This window comes from Trichogramma pretiosum, unplaced genomic scaffold, assembly GCF_000599845.2.
Source record: "Trichogramma pretiosum strain Unisexual culture from Peru unplaced genomic scaffold, Tpre_2.0 scaffold47, whole genome shotgun sequence".
Taxonomy (NCBI): domain Eukaryota; kingdom Metazoa; phylum Arthropoda; class Insecta; order Hymenoptera; family Trichogrammatidae; genus Trichogramma; species Trichogramma pretiosum.
In genome coordinates, this window is record NW_019640859.1 from 1,336,294 (window position 1) to 1,356,524 (window position 20,231).

The following is a 20,231-nucleotide window of genomic DNA, read 5'->3' on the forward strand; positions in this document are numbered from 1 at the left end:
TATTTTTAGATACTTAGTAGTACAGCCGTCGCGACGTCACATGTGCACGACGCGGCTGTATATGCGATACACCACATTGGCCGCTATTACACCCATCAAATCATGTGACTTATTATACTAAGGCCTACCTGCGCATCGAGGGCGGTAGGGGGTGGCGGCTTTTTTCCCTCAGACATGCAAGCAATTAAAATATATTTTTCTTATAGTCTCTATCTTTATAGTTAGACCCGGTGAGACTATCATAATTCTGTGCGTACGCGACAACATGGACATTGCACGTTGTCGCGCGGGTACCGCCCGTGCACTTAATTTGCATCGCGAGCTTTTTATGCGCGTCGTATGTATATTCCAACTCGCTTATTAATTTATATTATAGATGTATCGTCGAAGCCGCAGCGATCGGCAGCAAAGTGGCAGCGCATTATACATTCTATATCGTATTATATTGGCAACGAGACGAGACGTGCACTTGTGCCTCGTGTTATTCATTACGCACGTGTGCTATATGTCTACGAGCGAGAGAGAAAGAGACACGATCGGCTCGAGTCACGTCGCAGCAGCTGCTGCTGCCGTTGCGACTTACGTCGATACATTGTTTGTGTGTGTATTATAGGAAGCCTTATACGCCAGAAATATTCGCGATCGACGTCTCTGCGTCGTATTACACGAGTGTGATATGTGCGTAGCTGCATGCTGCTCTTATTGCCTGCCGCCGCGGGTTGTGCGGGTTGTGAGCCGCCACGGAGAGCCCGTTTTAGAATAAGAAAAAAATCAATGGTAGAAAAACTACCTTGTGTGACGTTCGCTAGGACGCAATTCTCTGTATTATACACACTTAACTCAACCATCGTCATAGCTTAGTCACTGCATATATATAGTGATGTCGATGCAGTGGCACGTACGGACGTTCAAGACGCGCACCCCCCGACGACGAATCGACCCCTTTGACTACGCGACTACCTTCACGTCTGTGTGTGTATGTGTGGGTTTGGAATTTCGCACAGCAGCAGCACGTCGATCGTTACGTGCGCCATCGCTCGGTGCACAATAACCCATGATGTACTCGCGCATTGTTTCGAGGAATTTGCGCCTAATATCCATAGGTGCGCCATTGCAATCAAATATTTGCCCCCAACAATGACGAATCCTTTGTACGAGATGTTTATTTTACTTTACTTTATTTTATTATTTTTTTTTATTACTGACGTTGGTGTAATAAAAAAACAATATTACAAACCTTGGGAAGAGAATAACGTAAAGTGCTCGGCAGTTCGTATACGTACGCGTGACATTGATGATTTTTTCACGTACGCAGCGAGAAAAAGGAATATAAGTAGCCTGCTCGCACTGCTTCGTCTATTGTTTACTCCGCGACGTTTCTATGATTTTGTCCCGATAACTCGCGGTGTCACACGTGCATCGTGCCTACACGATTATTATTATTTTTTTATTATTTGTTTTGTTGCTGCTGCTGGCATCGATCGATCGATCGATCGCTTCGAGCTCGCGTATGCTGCATAAGCAAACGCCGAACGAGTGTGTGACCCGCTCGTCTCGTGCGCGTGCTTCGTCAAGAGTAAATAAAAATGAAATTTAATTAATAAAAATAAATGAGGAACACATAGTGAATGTGAGATTTTTAACGTTATAGCGAGAGAGAGAGCGCGTCGTTGCACAGTAATTCGCATCGAAAGAATTGAAATGGAATAACGCGCGAATGTGCGATAAGCAATTTCGTGCCTCGTGCATTTAATCTTTACAATTATTATGTTTATATAGCACTCGCTCGTTTGAGAGAAAGAAAAGGAAAAAAATAAAAGCTACGATTCGATAAAAATCGACTTGTCTTTACCGTACACGCGTGCAACCACCGCTGGCTTACACTGTATACAACTAACGTGGCTTGTAAAAAAGAAAATCCTTATCTGATTAAAGCCGATCGCTCGAACAACAACAACGAAAGGGAGGCATAGACATTGTTTTTTTCTCTTTCTCTTCGCTCTGTGTACGAGCGCCGAGCTATTTATTAGATTATTTGCATGGAATCGATGAGAGTTCGGTGTAGGTAGGTATAAGTTCGAGCTTCTTAAAGTGCAAGGTGGTGGCGCAGCTTCGTGTGTAATGTCTATTACACTGCCGCGAGCTCTGCTCATCGATTGTCAATTATTCAAGTCGAGTTCGTATAAACAGGGAGGGTTGTTGTTCGATACTTTTGTACGTGTATTCGTCTTTGTAGCACGAGCTCTGCAAGCTTTATGTATACGCGAAAACGTGTGTAACTCGCACGACGCTTTGCGGTTTGAGATGCGAGCGGCATGCCATGGCTTCTTTTGTGCTCCTCTTCTCAACCGTGTGCCACCCAATTGCTTATTTCCTTTTTTTTGTGCACTGCACCCCCGCGCGCAAACACATATAATGAATTTTAAATCCAACCGTATCCGCAGGTGCGATGCATTAGCTCGATCCTTTTATCTTCTCCCTTTTTCCTCCTTGGAAACTACCATAATACGATTACACGCGAGAAAAAAAAAGTATAAAGAAGACGACGCTTCTCTCTCTCTCTCGGTAAAGAGGTATTACGTCGTAGCCTCGGACGACTTCATTAGACCACGCGCGGCATTACGTTGTAACAAACTTTGGTACGTACACGATATCGATCGCGCGCCGATATATATAATGCGCGCTACAACTACGTGCTCTCGGACACGAGCTTGCGCCGCGACGGCCGTGTCAGCGACCGAATTGAAAAATCCACCTCGCCACCGCCGTCGGCGTTTGTCGTCTTTATCAACTATGTCGATGCGGGTACGCGCGCCGACATGTTACGTGCATACTCGCGCTGATCGACTTCTTAATTTTCTTTTAAATATTTCAATATACACATAATACGTATATGCGACTCGAGAGCTGCGAAGCAATTACACATAGAATTATATTAGGCGCACACAGGCGTGCGCTGTGGCACGATATTACGACGCTCTCGCGAGTACATCGCGTGTGCGTGCAATATTGTACTCGGGAGAGATATAGCACGTATATACCAGAGAAACTTCGTTTAGCCTTAATCATGTCGTATAGTAATTATACACGTAAGGGTTCCAATTGTGTATAGGCTGCTCGCTTTCGGTGCATTATACAGACGCACGACAGACTCGACGGGGCAAAATCGATTAGACTAACCGACGACGGAGGTGATGACTTTTCCTATGTAAGAATCTACCGTCTATATAATACATGATAATAACGTCAAAGCCCGAGTTCAACTGTGCGTGTAAAGCGCAATGGAGCCGTTTTACGTAATATATAGATCGACGAGTCTTGTCCACGTGCGGGCGTGCGTCGGACGACCTCTCCCCCTCGCTTCGAAGTACGAACTTTAAGTATACAGATGTTTATTCATCGATAACCCGAATAAATCGTATTGGCTTCCAGACGGCTCTTTGATTTTATTTATCTGATAAAGTACACGAGCGAGAAACGTCCGTTTGGAACAATAATAAGATCGCTTTTACGCGTACACGTGTCGATGAGCCCTCCGATCCGAACTCTATTAACGTTAATTAAAAATCCCTTAACAACGCGACGTCGCGCGAGAGCTGCTAAAATTAACCCCCCCGCGTATTTATCGAGTTTTTGTCTGGCTAAGTGTATCGAACTGTTAACGGTCGGAATTTCTCTCTCTCTCTCGCGCTCATTAAAGCGTTTTTCCTGTCAGCGGCATCCCCTGCGCTCTCAGCAATTAAGTCCCAATGGCATACAGTCGATTTTTAAATACATACATATATAGAAGCACAAACTTTGGGCTGCTCCTCGAGTCGCCTGCAGCTTTTAAATTTTAAAAGGGGGTAGTTATGTAGCGGACATTCGTGCCCATACGCGAGCGCCGAGCTCCATTACTTTTTTACGAGTCGCGACCATTAAGAAAGTTGTAAAAGTATCAGGATTATAAAAGTAAAATCGCTCGTGTAAATGTCGAGTATCTGCATTTATATATGTATACGAGGCACTGTGTACTTTGGTACGTGTGCCGTGTGCATAAAACGTTAGGCAAACGTTGTTGGAAGTCGTTTGAAGAATCAAAATTTATATATGAATGAAGAAATGTAATATTCAGTTGAATCATTTCTCGAAACTTCGTTAAGACGCGGATATTTATTTTTCTCCGAGTGAGAGAGCGAGAGTGAGTGAGAGCCCTTGAAAATGAGAGAAAAAAAGTAATAATAACGCGTATAATCTTTCCTAGAAACAGCTCCTTTAACTGAATAATATGTAGGTTACTGCGTCTCGGCGACCAGGGAACACGAGAACCTTCTTTTTTAGCTATATAGCGCTCGCTCGCCCGCACACGGTATACGGAAAAAACAGAAATGGTATATGTATACCTGCGAGCCAAAGTAGAATTTATCGTTATTATCTTCATCGAGTAGAAAGGGACAATTTTCACCTTGATTCATTCTCTCTCTCTTACCTTCGAACTACGTTAAATGATGTTAAAATGTTCGCGAGAAAAATCTCATCTAGCCTGCCAAACAGAATGGCGGCGTATTTTATTATCTTTGCGAAATGTTGACTGCGCGTAACACAGAGTTAAAATCCGCGAAATTTTCTGCACATACTTACCCATTTACTCGGTCGTTTTATATCCTCTTTTGAAAAATTGATATGCTAAATATTGTAAGCAATTTTGAAATGATTCAGTTACCATGGACGTCCGTAAATCACGAAACGAAGGTTGTAGAATTTAGGGAATTAGCATTATAAAATTCGCATAAGCTTGAGAGTTTGAACATTTTATAAGCTTTAAAATTAGTAATGTGCTTTGATTTTTTTCAAAAATTTATTGATTTTTTTGAAACATTAATTTTACATCATAAGATAACATTGAAAAAACACATTATCACATCGTTAAGGAAAATTTTTTAATTAGTCGTATGAAAATATAAATTAAGTTGTAAAATATAGGTTAAGTTGAGGTAGCTTTTTCTTTTGAATTTTTTTCTTATATATCAAATCCATGTTCGATTTTTCTATGAACGAAATCGATGTGAATTTTAAGATTACCCTGTGTTAAGCATTTCTCTCCTCATTCATCGAATGCGTATTTGATACCATTGTGAATCTTATCGATGTGGTGTTTGAGATTACTCCATACGTGTGACATACATGATTGATACCATTATGTACTGAATCGATATGAATTTTCAGATTACACTTTTGAGAAAATGTCTTTCCGCATATATCACAGTTAAAAGGATTCAGATTATTATGCACTGAATCAATATGGTTTTTTAGACGATCCTTTTGTGAAAATGCCTTTTCACATACATCACAGTGAAAAGGGTTCCGATTATTATGCACTGAATCAATATGTTTTTTTATATTATTCTTATGTGAAAATGTCTTTCCACACGTGCAGCATTGATGATTGATACGATTATGTACTAAATCGAAATGGGTTTTCAGACTACTCTTTTGTGAAAAAGTCTTTCCACAAGTGTTACAGGGGTGATTGATAAAATTACGTTTCGCATCAGAGTAGCTTTTGAGATGAAAGCCTTTCGTATATGTCTTGCCACATACATCTCGTGAGTAAGCATTAAGATGATGTAATGATATGACATGATTACTCAGACTGCTCCTGTGTGAGAATTTCTTTTCGCATATTTTACATACGAGGCTTGTATCATTCTGCTCCGTACCGATGTGAGTTTTGAGGTTATGTTTGTTGTTGACATTTTTTGTAATTACTCTTTTTTTATTTTGTTTTTCAACTTTACGATCGAAATTCAAATTCGGTTCTCTGCAATTCCGTCAATAATTTCTTCTTTCACTTCACTCGTGTTTTCTATCTTAATTATGTTTTGAGATTTACAACCATCATTATACTTTATTTTCTGTAAATAATTTGGAGAAACATTTTCAATTTTTTCAATTGCCAATAAATCCATTTCGGGTTTCACGTCGTTGCATTCAACAACTATTTCTAGTTCGTTATCAAGTTCACTTTCAAGTTTGACGTCACATTTTCGAAGGGCGTGGGTCTGTTGATAAATGAAAACTGTGTGAGAATTTTCTTAAAAAACAACGTAATTATCAGTTTTATATTACTATCAACACTTACTGAATTTTCTGATAAAAGTGGTAAGAATTGGCCAAGATCTAAGCTTTTAAGATCGGGTTTCTCCTCAAACATTCCAAAATTATTATGAATAAGCGACATATCAGTGGATTCCTATTTCACTCTGAAATAACCTTATTAAGATTAGGTATTTTGCTATAAAATTTTTGAAATATCTTCCTCATTCCATGAAAATTACCTGATGGTACAATCGCGTATATAACACTCAATCTTTTTGCGATAATTTTCTATATCAAACTATAACTAAAATTAAAAATGATAAGACCGATGAAGAGCGATGGGCGAGACTCGCTATGAAAAACTGCGTCTATGTGAAGAGCGCTAGCACCGCACAGCTAGCCCTCTATGTACCGCAATGGCACGCCCGGCCAAACACCGTGTGCCGGACAACACGCCGAGGTCGCGTGCATACGACGTACGACGTAAACAACAGAACGAATACAGCTGTGCATGCTCTTCGTATTAGTTTTCCCATGAATTATAGCTCAAATTTATGTAGGTAACATTTACAAATCATGAATTATGAAATCTCGAAGATAGTATCATGAATAATAGACATTTGTCTATCACCGACGTATAATTACGAAATAAAATAAATCAAAAAACGAATCTACGGTGCACGAATCGCACTAATGCAGAGCCAGCATTATAATATAGATCATCCTGCAGGCGGGCAAGTTTCGCGCTTTTCTAATCTATATCCAGTGCCGGATTTACTTTTTTAAGGCCCATAGGCGGAATTTTTGTGGAGGCCCCTTTGAGATGAAAATTTTTCATAGGAATGGAAAAATGATCAGATTTTCAGTTAATAATTTTTTTTATTTATTTATAAATTAAATAAACAATAATTCAAGGATTAAAGCTTTATAATATATTATTTTTAAGGGGTTATATACACCTTAAACTTAAAATTTTGAGTAGGATTTTTCCTCCACTTTCCATTGAATTATTGAAAACCAAAATGTTGATTCTGTACTGAGTTACCGCTATTTCCGTGAGCCTTTTTCCTATACTACACGTGTGAACTTTTTTTCTCTTTTGCGTTTTTTGGATAGTTGTGTTTTTAGTCACCTGTCGTAATATTCAGAGGGTACCGATTGAGCTTTATGCACCAGGGTTGCGTACACTTCTTCAGAACATGAATGCTAATACGGCCACTATCATGGGTGAGATGATCGAACTCATAGATCACTGAATGGTGGGTGCGTCGTTACCCGAGCCTTCTACACTCGTAAGAAAAATTCAACTCGATTTTAAGTATTTTAACGATTTTTTCATAAAATCATAATATTCCAATGGGCCCCACCACGAATCATCACCAAATTATGGGGAAAAATAGTTTTTGAGTAGCAGAATCGAGTGGTATGTCTATTTTTGGTGTGCGTGATTTGTAAAAAAAATTGTATAATTACAATACAATAAAAATATATACATTATAATGAAAATATATTGTTTGGCAACTTGCAAATTATATGGTGCATTTTTTGAAAAGCGTGATATGACATGTTTTGTTATCGTAGCTATAAGAAAACTTTAAAAAAATGAAATCTAAGACGGTAGAACTTTTTATTTTACAGTATTCTACCTTCCGCAACTATGAAATTTTCTAAAATTACGACCCATTTGATTTTTCAGCTAGATAAACATGCAAACTGTCCCCTCCGTAACCTGTCCTGAACTCAAAATCGATTGTTTTTATTTACTATACGCACTTTTACAAATATCCAGTAATAATGTGGTACGGGGGCGGGGGCCCTATTCTAGACATCCTACATAAAGTTTCTTTACGTCACTCGTCATCTTAAATAGTATAAAAACAATTGTACATAAGTAATAAATGTGTCTTTAAATGATGTGAAATTTTACGTCATTTTGGAATGACATTTTGAATGTATATTTGAATATAGGGCCAGTAAACGTGGCTAACTATACGAGGGTCATCTTTCAGAACTAAGGTACTCGATTTTTACCCGTAGAATATTCAAATCTTAGCTGCAGCTTCGCTATAACAATAATTGCACACGAAAATCGTTGTAGTAAAATATAGTGTCCTCTCTGTTATCGACAAATTGTCGATCTATTTTTTTTGTTTTTAACTCTAGTGGTTCGTTTTCACAAACAAATTTTGTGGGTAGTTAGTAAAAAAAATTTTAAATTTGTTGTCGTCGTAAAACTTAATAAAAGTACGATTTATCCATTCCATGACAAATTGTCATGTTTACTACAAGAAAATTAACGCATTAGATGATGGCCGAAAAAAATAAATATTCCATGAAAAAAGAATGAATCGAGTGTCAGAAACTACGGGGGTCCGTAAAAATTAAACTCAAAACAGAAGAAAGTAAGTTTTTCAGTTTTTCTAAAATTTTCCATTTTACCTACTCGAAATAGCACACTTTTAAAATAATGGACCATATAAGTAGTAATTGAGATTTGAAGGTTTTTTGATCTTTGAGAATATAATATTCAATATGTATTCGGAGTAACCAGAGCGACCCGCATTTTTTAACTTTGAATAGATAAGAATGAGCAATGAAAGAACAAAAATTAAAAACATTGCAGAGCCAGGTTGATTTAGTGATTGCATAATTAAAGACACAAAAAAGGCACCACCCAGCTCGATTCGATCTCTTAAGATTGTATTCTGAAAGGTTCAATTGTCTATTTTATATTTTTAAATCATTTTTTTTAAATTTTTTCCTTTTGTGGGGGCCCCTTATTTTGTGGGGGCCCCTAGGCGCCGCCTAGTCCGCCTATATGGTAAATCCGGCACTGTCTATATCTACGACTTCCGTTTCTAATTCTCCTCGATCTGTGCTCGCGAGGCAAGAGAAAGAGAGCTGTGGAACTTGGCATGAACGCTGACGACTGTCTGCGCGTGGGGTTAACCTCTCGAAGGCTGCGCTAATCAATCTCATTGATCGGAAAAGGTACGACACTCGCGGTAACACATTAATAAAGAGAAAGAGAGAAAAGGACTCGGCCGACCTTAGCCTACAATGCGCATCGCCGAGATATAGCTTGGCCTCGATCGAAACCCGATGGTACACACATCGCGTCAGGGGCATGTCTCGCCAGAAGCGGTTTACTTACATTCGTATCTATTTCTTTCTCTCTCTCGCGTGTGCACGTGTGCGATATTATACGTTATAGGAGGGCGAAGGAAATATCTAAACGAGCCCGCGGATCGACGCGTCGATCAGTTTCAACCGCTCGAAATGCGTCTGCCCGAAGTTTCAAGTCATTTTTTTTCAATCAACCCTCTAATCCGTGCTGCAGCACATTCAATGATCGAGCGTACTAAAATTGTATCGACCGTAAAATGGAAATGCGTAACGATCAATCGTCATATTTACGGAAAACCAACGGAATTCACAACTTTCATATCGAAATATGTCAAAGTATTCCATACTTATTGCTCGAAATGTAGAACACGCACGATAAAGCGCGCTTTACATGTATACGCGCGACGTTCGGAAAATTTCATTTCGGCAAAATTTAATAACGTCGAATTTGCATCGAATTAATTTCACCGCCTATACGTATGCGTGTTTCAACCCACGCTCTATATATAGTCAGCTCTCTCTCTCTCTCTTTCTCTCTCTCGGCAATTGCAATCTTTTTTCCAAACAAAAGATCAGCTGTCACGCAGTTTGCGAATAATTCGTTCACAATCGCTGCTGCTGCTACGCGAGAAAGATGCAATTGAAAACAAATAAAGTATGACTCGTCGTCGTCGAACGCGCCGTCGATGAAAAAAAGCTGAAATGTATGATAAAAACTAAAAATAGAAGCGCGTATGCAACACACATATACGCGAACGATCGAGCGATACGCGCGCGTGTGTGTGTGTTTTTCTCGCACTCTCTCTCCAGCACGTGAATTAATTCTTGCAATGTGATAATATTTTTCCCCATTTCCGATAGCGCGTAGGAATACGGACTTGAAAATATCGCTCGAGAAATTTGCGACCGAGTGCGGAGGAGGCTGCTGCTGCTAAGCGCCCATGGGGAAAGGAGAAAAGTTCGTCCTCCTATTTTTCCACCCTCGGCTCCTCCGCTCACTCGGCAGTTCTAAATATAAACGCGAAAATAATACGTAATTCGAGCCCTGTCGCTCGCACGCGCAACGATATAGGAGCATAATAACATTATCGTCATCTCTCGTGTCTTTTTTGTTCGCAGGCTGTGCACTCTGACGCTCAGCAGGCTGGTGGTGCTGCGGCCGCTCGGCCCCGAGCTCCAGTCTATCAGTCTGGCCGTGAAGATGCAGAGCTCGAAGCGCACGCTGCGCTCCAACGAGCTCACGCTGCCAGCGGGCGGCCTCCTCGACACCGAGCTCGAGCTCCAGTTCGCCCTCCAGTATCCGCACTTTCTCAAGCGCGACGGCAACAAGCTCCTCGTGCTGCTCCAACGCAGAAAGAGATACAAGAATCGCACCATGTTGGGCTACAAGACCCTCGCCGAGGGCGTCATTAACATGGCACAAGTGAGTGTATATATATATCTGTTATGTAACTCGACGTCGTCCTATTTGTATGTCAATCGCGACGATTATCTGAACGAGCTTGTGTACTCTTGGCAATTCTTATCACTACGTGACTAAGACATATTACTCGCGGTGATTCACGCAAAGCTCGAAACAAAAAATTAAACGGCCCGTATCCTTTTTTCTGTACAGGTGCTGCAAAAACAAATGGACCTCGAACTGGAGCTGGTCTCGGACAAAGCCGAGAAGTACGGCGGCCACGCGCTGGCGCGAGTTCACGTGATGGGCCTGTGCTCGCAGCCGGTCGACCAGGACAAGCGGCTGATCAACGACCCGAGCGAGCGACTGTGCCAGGAGTTCAGCGACGACGAGGAGGAGTTCAGCTCGGAGGCCGAGGCCGAGGGCAGCGACAGCGAGCCGACCATCGAGGTGACGCGGAGAAAGAGCCGCAACAAGATACCCGGCAACGCCAGGGTAAGAATAATGCGCGAAATTACGTTAAAAAAAAAGCCCGCGAATGGATTAATCAACCGTTTCTCTCTTTCTTGCTAGCAACGGAACTTGAAGCAGAAATTCATAGCTCTGCTGAAGAGGTTCCGAGTATCCGAGGAATTGGAACACGATCAAGAGGAAATTGGTCAAAAGCTAACAGGTTAGTTGAATCAATATTCCGCGCGGCCGAGTCGCGCGACACTGTATGTGCGGAGAGTGCACACCGTGTGCTACCTATTTTCCTCCACATATCTACCACTTTCATATATAACACTTACACACACACGAATCCGCGGCTCGACTAGACTCGAGCTCTCCTCGCAATCAGCCAACAACTTGTTTCTTCTTGAATTTGTGCAGCACTTACATATAATACGGCACGACCTCGTTTCCATGCCCCCGCGCCTAATCGAACCTCGCTAGTAACCCCCGCCCGACGTCGATACTCTCTCTCGTATACACTCTTTGCAACGATCCCAATGTTATATATCGTTTTCTTCGTACACGTTTTTTTCATCCACTTTTTTTTCTCTTTTTTATATAAGGAGGCGAAATGGAAATCGAAGAGCTGTTCGACGAGCTCGAGGACATGTCCGACAGCGGTCCCGAATTGGACACGATGTCGGTCAGCAGCACGCCCAAACCGTCGCTGAGGCCTTTCTTCAGTTCCAGTCGCTCGCTGCTGGCACCGACGCATCCGGGTAAGTCATGCTCGATTACAACGACGACAAAAAAAATCCCCAAGACATTACCTTTTTTTTTACTTTCTCTCTCTCTACATCTATCTATCTCTCTCATTTTCTCATTGTTACATCGATTCCATACGCTTTTATATTACGATCAAATGTATAGTTGATGAACATATTAGTGATACTTGATATCCAGTAAATCCTTTTTCATAAGTTCGACGGTATTATACGATTATTGCAGCTTTTTATATTGTAAAAGTAGCTTTTTTTATCGAAAAAGTTCGAATCGAATATATACGTATTGACACAAATCGCATTACATTAGATGTCGATTTTAAAAAAGACCAAGTCGATGTTCGTAGATTACACGTATCATCTCTTCGATTTCAATGCGAAAGATATAAAACTTTTTTTTACGTAGCCCAAATTTTATACGACAGTTTGAGGCACGAGCTTATAACTTTTTCTCTTTCGTCGTAATCGCTTTGATTGAATATTTTTTTCCGAGCGATCCAAGAGTGGGCTTTTTACGCGCTGGAACGAAACGAAACGAAACGAAAAAAATTACTCATTTTGCGAATGTGCATCAGCTTTTTACAAAAGTGTCTAAATGTGATTGAGCCGATGCTGCTTTTGTGTCGTGTACATATATACGCCGTATCAGCGACATTTATTATTCGTTTTATAAGCGCTATAAACATCTTTATTTTTATGTTCATGAGAAAAAAACATGTTGGCTCGAATTAGCTCAAACGCTGCAGTGATTTACGTTTTTATGTAATGGAGAATATGTTTTTTTTTATTTTGCCATGCAGATTAAGTAGTCTCGAGTTATGATCATTTTTCGCGTTAAAGTATAAACGAGTTTTAGCATTTAAATGAAATTGAAACAAAAAAACAAGTTAAAAAAAACCTATTTTCACATAATAATCACTGAAATATACAACCAGTCTTACGTTAATTCGGCTACAAATAACATATCTCTATTCGACACTTACACCAAAGTAGAGTAAAAATAGAAGTAAAAGATAATAAAATGTAAGAAAAAAAACAAACAAACGAAACAAACAACTAAGTGCGAGCCCCGTCCGGGCTTCTTCTTCTTCTTTTTTTTTGGCTTTTGTTGCATTGTTGCATGGGTAAAAAAAATCCGAGAGTAGTAGTAAGCGGCGAAGAGGCAGAGAGTGGCGGTACGGGAGGTCAATCTACTTCGCTACAGCCGAGAGATAGCAAGGATAGATCAAAAATCGGGCATACTACTCCAGGTACGTATCTTTCGGTTATAAAAAAAGCAAAAGAAACAAACAACCAAATGAAAAAAAAATAGAGTCAAGCTATCTTTCTACCTCTATCTCTCTGGCATATGTATAAATTATATTGGTCGCACCTCTATAATAGACTCTCATGTGTATACTACTACTACTACTTTTACTACTACTACTACTACTACTACTGCTACTACTTACTATTACTACTACTTTTGCTGCTATCTACTATCCTATACTACTTTGACATAGGAGCACGAGCGAATTGATTTTGATTGATTGATTGATCGAGTGACGCACACGCACACACACACACTCGCGCACAATTTTCTTTTCTTCTGCTCTCTGTATACATATTTTACCTCGATATATTATACATCAGTTTCTATACCGTTGTCATGTATTATTTACGCATTAGCACTTTTTTTGGCTTTTCATTTTCGAAAGCTCCTTATAAGCTATTTATACATTATTATGAATACATGCGCACTTGATAGAGAGTTGCGAAAACTGCGGTTATCGTATGTAATGTTCACGATCAGACGCGCTCCAATACATTATAAGCACCGTACAATTTATTACATTGATATTATTATAATATATATACTGCAAGCCTGCGCTAATCACGAAGCAAAATACAACCGAACCAAAAAAAAGTCCAAGCTAGTTTATGTGCTTTTACCATATGCGTAGAACAAACAAAACAAAAATTCAGATAAAAGAGAAATCGCATTGACAAGTTATTATGTATCCACAATCTCACAGTGAAAATAGTGGCTCAGGACGAGGAAGATAGTAAGAGCGATTGGAGGCATTTTATAAAAAAGTCCACGCCAACTAAGCAGGCGCCAAACCAACAGCAGCAGCAGCAGCAGCAACAGAGCAAACGGCTTTTCTACAGATAGATCGTCGTCGTAGCGACGAGTCGAAGAGCCGAAGAGTCGCCGAGTCAGCTGAGCTCCGTTGCGCACTGTGTATAGCTGTAAAACGATGTATAATATTCAAGGGCTTGCGAGATTTAACTGAGATTCTTTTCTAGTCGCCATTTACACAATTATATATTATACTGTATACAAACGTGGACTGTAGCTTCGGGCATTTAAAGATTTCATGATATTACGTTATACATATATACTCAATATAATACGTGTTTATAAGCGAACACTTGTGTCGCATAAATTAAATAACTGTCAACTGCTATTACTCCGAGATTCAATTAATTTTAAGTAGCTCAATTCTGTGTATGTTAATGTTAATGATGATAGTTAAATAGCTATGTGATTTTAAAGTAGACTTGAAAACAAGTACGAGCTATAATACATACAAAAAAAGTATATCAATATTTGATGAAACGACTGCATTCACAGAATAAAAGACAAAATAACCATATTAAAGAAAAAGTTTTCGGTAAAATGTTTTCCTTCCACCAAGTGCCTAATGCGACATTTCCAGCGCCGCGTTCTCACGTAGAGACAGAAAAAGAAAAAAGGAAAAAAAATACAAGTTTTTTTCCGTATCGCATGAAAAATGTACGCGCGAAACTGCGTAAATACGTGTATACAGTCGGAGAAAAAAGACAGTGAGAGTGTGTGTTGTATCCCGTCGAGTATCCGTCTATTGTGCGTTTAGTTCGTTTTTTTTTGCTCTCGTTCTTTGTGACATTTTTTTCGACTACATACATTGACGTACTTCTGTCCCTTTCGTCTTTGCTCTTTACTCTTTTGCTTTTCTTTTACCTACTACTGCGCGAGTTGTCCGCTGAAGATAACTCTATATATTCTGTCTACATGCATTCATGCATACGCATTGAGTATTTCATGAATCTCTTTTCTGTGGGTGAGAGGTAAATCATTTATGAATATCGCATCTATACATAATATTCTTTTTCTTTCTTATCTCTATTTTTATTTCCGATTTTTTGGCTGAGATTGTGCAGTTGTTGCTTCACTATTTATATATCTTACACGTACAATTTCTATATATATGTGTAGCCGAAATCTATGTACATAATTCTGCGTGATTTCTTTTCGGAATGCTCAAGCGCACAATTCAATAATTTTCACTCGCTGCTAACCATCATTTGATATATTTCGCAAAAATTTTTCGTTTTTCCATTATATACCATAGAATAGACTATGTAACTTTTTATACTCTTTCTTATAGCACATTGAAAAAAAAAACACCAAAGACACACACGTAAAATTTTTTCTCACTTTTTAGCACAATCTTACAACTCTAACTTTTTTTATACAAAGTTTATATGAAAAAATATATCTCTCACAAATCCACACACACACACCATCCACGCATCATACCGTAACACGCAAACTCGACGCAACGATAAAAAACAAACCAAAAAAAAAATGCAAAATTTCACGATCTAAAAGCATCTCGCATGTTCTCTCTCTCTCTCTCCACCCTGTGTCACTCGATCGCACTCGGGCCTCATCCAGCAGAGCGTGGAATCGACCGGCAGAGCGACGACAGCTCGCGTCGCTGCGACAGCGACTCGCATCCGGAGAACTGGACGGATCACGAGGCCAACAACGACATGATGCAGGCGGCCAACAACGCGAACAATTCCTCGTCGGCGATCCATCAGCAGCAGGCCGGCTCGCCGCCGAAAGCCATGCAATCGGCCTCGCTCGACGGCGCCACACCGGCGGGAGGAAGCACAGGCGGCGCCGGATCCACGACAGGCGGTGGCGGCGGCGGCAACAAGCAAGAGGACGCCGGCAAGCGCTCGCGTCTGTTCGCTCGCGATCGCGGCACCCCGGGCAGCAACAAGGCGAAAAAGTACAGCCTGAGCGTCGACCTGAAGCCCGCCGGGGATCTGAACAACGCCGAGGTCAGTAGTTCGAACACCAGTCTTACTAGCACCCTGAACTACATACCGCGCATGCTCTCGTCCTCGCGCCTAGCCATGTTCCTATGTAAAGCTTCGATTCCCACACAGCCGCGCAAGGCCCTGGTCGAGCAGCTGGGCCGCGTGCTGCCGGACGACGCGCTACCCGACTCGGTCTGCCTCGTCTCGCTCTCGGATCCGGGCGGCGCCGTGCTGGCCGCTCGGTTGCAGGAGGCTCAGCTCAGGGTGCTCACGACGGCCTCGCCCGCCGACGTGCGCGCCACCTTCACCTGCCTCATAGCCCGACTACAAAAGTTGTGAGTATTTAAAATCCTATTACTTATCGATACCTGCGATCGGCTCGATTTTACACAAATGACGATAACGATTTTTTTTCTCCGTCTGTCAACAGCTGCAACAGCTCCGCGAAGCCACCCACAGCCATCAGAGTCGTCGTGGCAGGCGGCGACGGCTTCGTCAACACGGTGCTGCGCTACTACGTCGATCTGCTGGGCTTCAAGCCGCCCGACTGGCAGAACTATCTGCGCTTCCTCATCGTGCCGCTGGGCAGCAACAGCCTCAGCAAGTATCTCGCCTCGGTCGACGGCCAGTACGCTAAACTCTTCGGCGACGAGTGGCGCGAGTTCGCCGAGCGCGACTCCAACTCCTCGAGCCTACTGATGCAGGCCACGAACGACGTGGCCAACCGCGTCGTCGAGTACCTCGCTCAGGCGGACTCGACCCTCATGCTACCCATCGCCGAGGCCATGGTCACGTATCGCGAGACCGACGACAGCAGCCAGATATTCGTCCCCTTCATCAACGACGTGCGCGTCGGCTGCCCGGAGAGCAGCGCCTCGGCCTCCGTCGACCTCGACGAGAACAATTACAACTCGGGCCTGCTGCCCTCGTCCAACGATCGGATGATCGGCTCGCCGCCCTCGGTGCCGCCCGCCTCGAGTTTGCCGCTCGGCTCGACGCCCGGCCGACTGACGCCGCCCAGCAGTCCCAACGTCGGTCAGCAGCCGCAACGAGGCGGCGGTGGCGTCGGCGGTGGCAACGCCGACGCGGGCGGCAACAGCGGCGGTCCCATCGTCTGGGAGCCCGTCGATCTGCAGCTCGATTACTGGGGCAAGGCGGCGGCGCTCGGCGAGAAAGGCAAGAGCTCCCTGAGGCAGGCCTTCAAGGTGCTGCACGTGCAGAGGCTCGCGGCCCCTGGAGAGGCGCCAGGACAATATTTATACATGAGCTACATGACCAAGGAGAAGAAGCAGAAGAGTGAGTATCGATTGATCCTTTTTTTTATTTTATTTTTCTACCCGCATAATGTGTGTGCGCTGCGGATGAGAGTCAAACTTTGTTTTACCGCGCCGAGGAAAAGTGTACGAGAAAGAAAGAAAAAAAAGAACAGCAAGATAAATGTTGCACATTGAACTTTGAAGTGCTGCCGTTGCAACGCAGTGTACAGAGAGCCAGAGATCGGATTTCCATCACTCGCGTAAAAGAAGTTTTGTAATGAGTAGTGGAGAGGAGCTTTGCAAACTTTCTCATTCTCTCTCGCGCGCGGCCAACTCGATGTCGTTACGTATACGAACTTTTCCGCGTGAAAACGCGTTTTATCGTCGTCGTGGCCTGGACGTTTTCAAGTTTAGAAAATGACCTGGACCTACTTTTCGCTGTTCGAATTTGAATTTTTCACCCGACCGGCGCGCGATAAGCGTAAAAATAGCCCCGCAACTGCCGCGGTGCACTCGAGCGTACGTAAAATCAAGCACTCGCACGACTCATTAAACCGCGCGTTATTTGTTTCAGTAATGAGGCTCGGCAAGAAGAAGGAGAAGGAGAAGGAAAACGAGCCAAAAAGCCAACAAGTCGATGGCGTGACTAGGCTCATATGCTCGGCCAAAACCCAAAACATTCCACTGAGAGGTGAGTATAAAAAAAATGAAAAAGAACCGAGTCATTGCAATCGACGACGTTATATGTTATTTATTTATTTTTTGTTGTAACATGTCAAACGAAATTTTTCCAGTGTGTATCGACGGGACCGACTGGTACGGCGTCAAGTTCTTCCAGCTCTCGGCCCAGTGGCAGACGCACATCAAAAACTTCCCCGTGGCGACTCTGGGCTACACCTCGGCGTCCCAGCAGCAGTCGCCCAGCGGGCTCGCGTGAACGACGAGTTTGCGTGGCTCGAAGATTTTATGACGTTACGTTCTTTCATCAGCATCATTGAGACATATCCACGCCGAGACATAGAGGACGAGATGAAGAAGAGAAAGAAAATGAAAATGGGAGGGAGAGTAGAATAAAGAGTTGGGCAATAATTCAAATCAATAAGTTATCAAATTAATAGAAATTAATTACGAAGTAGAGAAGTTGAGACGCATTCCTTGAACAATAAAGAAAAGATCGCTATGTTTTTTGTAGTGTAGTTTTCATTCTTTTTTAGCTAAAAATTACGTGACGGTTGAAAAACGTTCAATTTTTTTATTAATGTACAAAGTATACGGATGATTCGATATTATTAACAATTTATATTTAAAATAAGCCGAGAAAAACCGAAGGACGAAATTGTGATTTAAGCAGACGAACAAAACAATTTTTAAAAATAAATTCGCAGAATGAGTTTATATATCAAAATTCGTCTGCAAGTAGTGAGCTCTATTTGCATATCGAAAAGAGAAAAGACAAAAAAGGTCATAAAATATCGTTTGTAAAGTATGTGTACAGTCATTATTGTTAAGTTGCGTTCCTATGTGTAAAAAAAAAAAAATTACGCGAGCGTGCTGGAATAAGTTTTAATTGACGGAGGATCTTGAAGTGTATATTTCCGATCATGTGAATATTACATAGATATATTTACATTTTCAAAGATTTATTGTCATTAATTATGTGCAATATTGATATAATATTGTGAGCTCGTAATGAAAGAAAAGGTAGATTTTAAACACTGTAGTATCCATACGATTGCCGAGCGTCAAAGGCAAAAATTGTTTTTTATTCTTCGAAGAAGTCTTTATTTTTATTGCTATGATAAAGAACGATACTTGTTACATATTCTTACGCTTGAGTGATGTATTCGACGAGTCTCAATTTGTGAGCCATATTCGACGGTTATGCACGAGCTCAACCCGGGCTTAGAATGTATTCTTTCATTTGTAATGCTTACCGACAGCCCGTGATAAGTTTAAATTGTTATGAGTCGAACAATAATAAATTTTCCATTAGTCATTAAGATTCGTAATAAATGAGCCTATGTAATAGCTATATTTTGACGAAACTGTGAGACTTCAGTTGTTAAGTTTTAGTTAACGTACTCCCAATTCGATCAGATTGTAAAAAAAATCATCCTATAACCACTTGACTAATTAAAACGCTGAAAGAGGTGATGATTTATCCTGCGATACTCAAACTTTTTAATTACAAAAAATATTACAGTGACTGAAGTCATTAATGACTGCCTAATGCCAAATTGACACTATTTGTGTCATCGTATTGTAATATACAGTTTTTCAAACGAAAGAAAACGTTAGTGAAACTCAGAAGGCGTTGTGAAATCAAAGCAACGATTCTTGCCAAAAATGTAATTGTTTGTATACTAGGCTGAATTTTTTACTTTTGACAGACTTCGTTTGATGTTTCCCTGCGTTTGCACAAAAAGATTTGAAGTATCCCCGCTGTAACTAAAAGCTAAAAAATTGCGAATGATAGTATACTAATTTTAACATGCACACAAATATGAAAAGTAGATATTGCTTTTGTACTTTATTCGATGAAGACTCAATAATCTCATATAGCGTTGAACTGGGCTTCTATATAGAGTAACTTTTGTTAACCATCACAACTATAATAGAAATATATTGTCTGCCATATGTTATACAAAATACTCTGAGAAAGCGTTAAGAATTTATATTGATTTGACTTCTAACAAATATTATTATATTGTCAAGCTTAATTATCAGCTAAAATTATCAAAAGCTCACAACAATTACAAAATATAAATATCAAAAAGTAATAACATTGCAAACATCAAACACATTTTAATGAATTATGTGATTTCCTAACAACGAGACTAAACTACTAAGTTTTTATAGAAGGAAAATTCAAAAAATTTTATATGAATTAAATCTTTGACAATGACATTTGGAATGATATTTAAAATGACGCAAATAAAAATGAAAAATAATTCATAATTTTTAAATCAATAATTTTAATAAAATGACGTAAAAATTACAAACTTCATATAAGAAAAATGGATAGAATTTGGACCAGTAATGAATTGGTTCATTACTAATATGCAAAAAAGCATT

The 20,231-nt window shown here is 40.9% G+C and overlaps 2 protein-coding genes across 8 annotated transcripts in view; one reads left to right on the forward strand and one right to left on the reverse strand.

The window, feature by feature from the left end:
• Positions 1–19,765, forward strand: part of LOC106654459 (phosphofurin acidic cluster sorting protein 2) — a 36,957-nt gene extending 17,192 nt beyond the window's left edge. For 2 of the 7 annotated variants that reach the window (XM_014374357.2, XM_014374359.2), the window contains exons 2-10: positions 10,324–10,627; positions 10,820–11,101; positions 11,180–11,279; positions 11,665–11,820; positions 12,969–13,073; positions 15,527–16,235; positions 16,331–17,196; positions 17,731–17,847; positions 17,951–19,765. In XM_014374357.2, the coding sequence (XP_014229843.2) occupies positions 10,324–10,627; positions 10,820–11,101; positions 11,180–11,279; positions 11,665–11,820; positions 12,969–13,073; positions 15,527–16,235; positions 16,331–17,196; positions 17,731–17,847; positions 17,951–18,093 (2,782 nt within the window). In that variant the 3' untranslated portion in view covers positions 18,094–19,765. The remainder of the gene's footprint in view (positions 1–10,323; positions 10,628–10,819; positions 11,102–11,179; positions 11,280–11,664; positions 11,821–12,968; positions 13,074–15,526; positions 16,236–16,330; positions 17,197–17,730; positions 17,848–17,950) is intronic. The other 5 variants (XM_014374360.2, XM_023463683.1, XM_014374358.2 and 2 more) reach the window with 5 other exon arrangements.
• Positions 5,076–6,419, reverse strand: LOC106654460. Its single transcript, XM_014374362.2, has 3 exons — positions 6,318–6,419; positions 6,122–6,242; positions 5,076–6,041 (listed from the first exon to the last, which is right to left on the reverse strand). Exons 2-3 carry the CDS (start codon positions 6,218–6,220, stop codon positions 5,787–5,789), a joined length of 354 nt encoding a protein of 117 aa, XP_014229848.1. The 5' UTR covers positions 6,221–6,242; positions 6,318–6,419; the 3' UTR covers positions 5,076–5,786.
• Positions 19,766–20,231: the final 466 nt, after the last annotated feature.

What these genes read in the sequence shown, in the direction of transcription:
- LOC106654460 (XM_014374362.2), bottom strand. Translation starts at nt 6,220, where the DNA reads ATGTCGCTTATTCATAATAATTTTGGAATGTTTGAGGAGAAACCCGAT. An exon ending in CACTTTTATCAGAAAATTCA is followed by an intron (nt 6,042 to 6,121) that starts GTAAGTGTTGAT and finishes ATTTATCAACAG; the next exon opens with ACCCACGCCCTTCGAAAATG.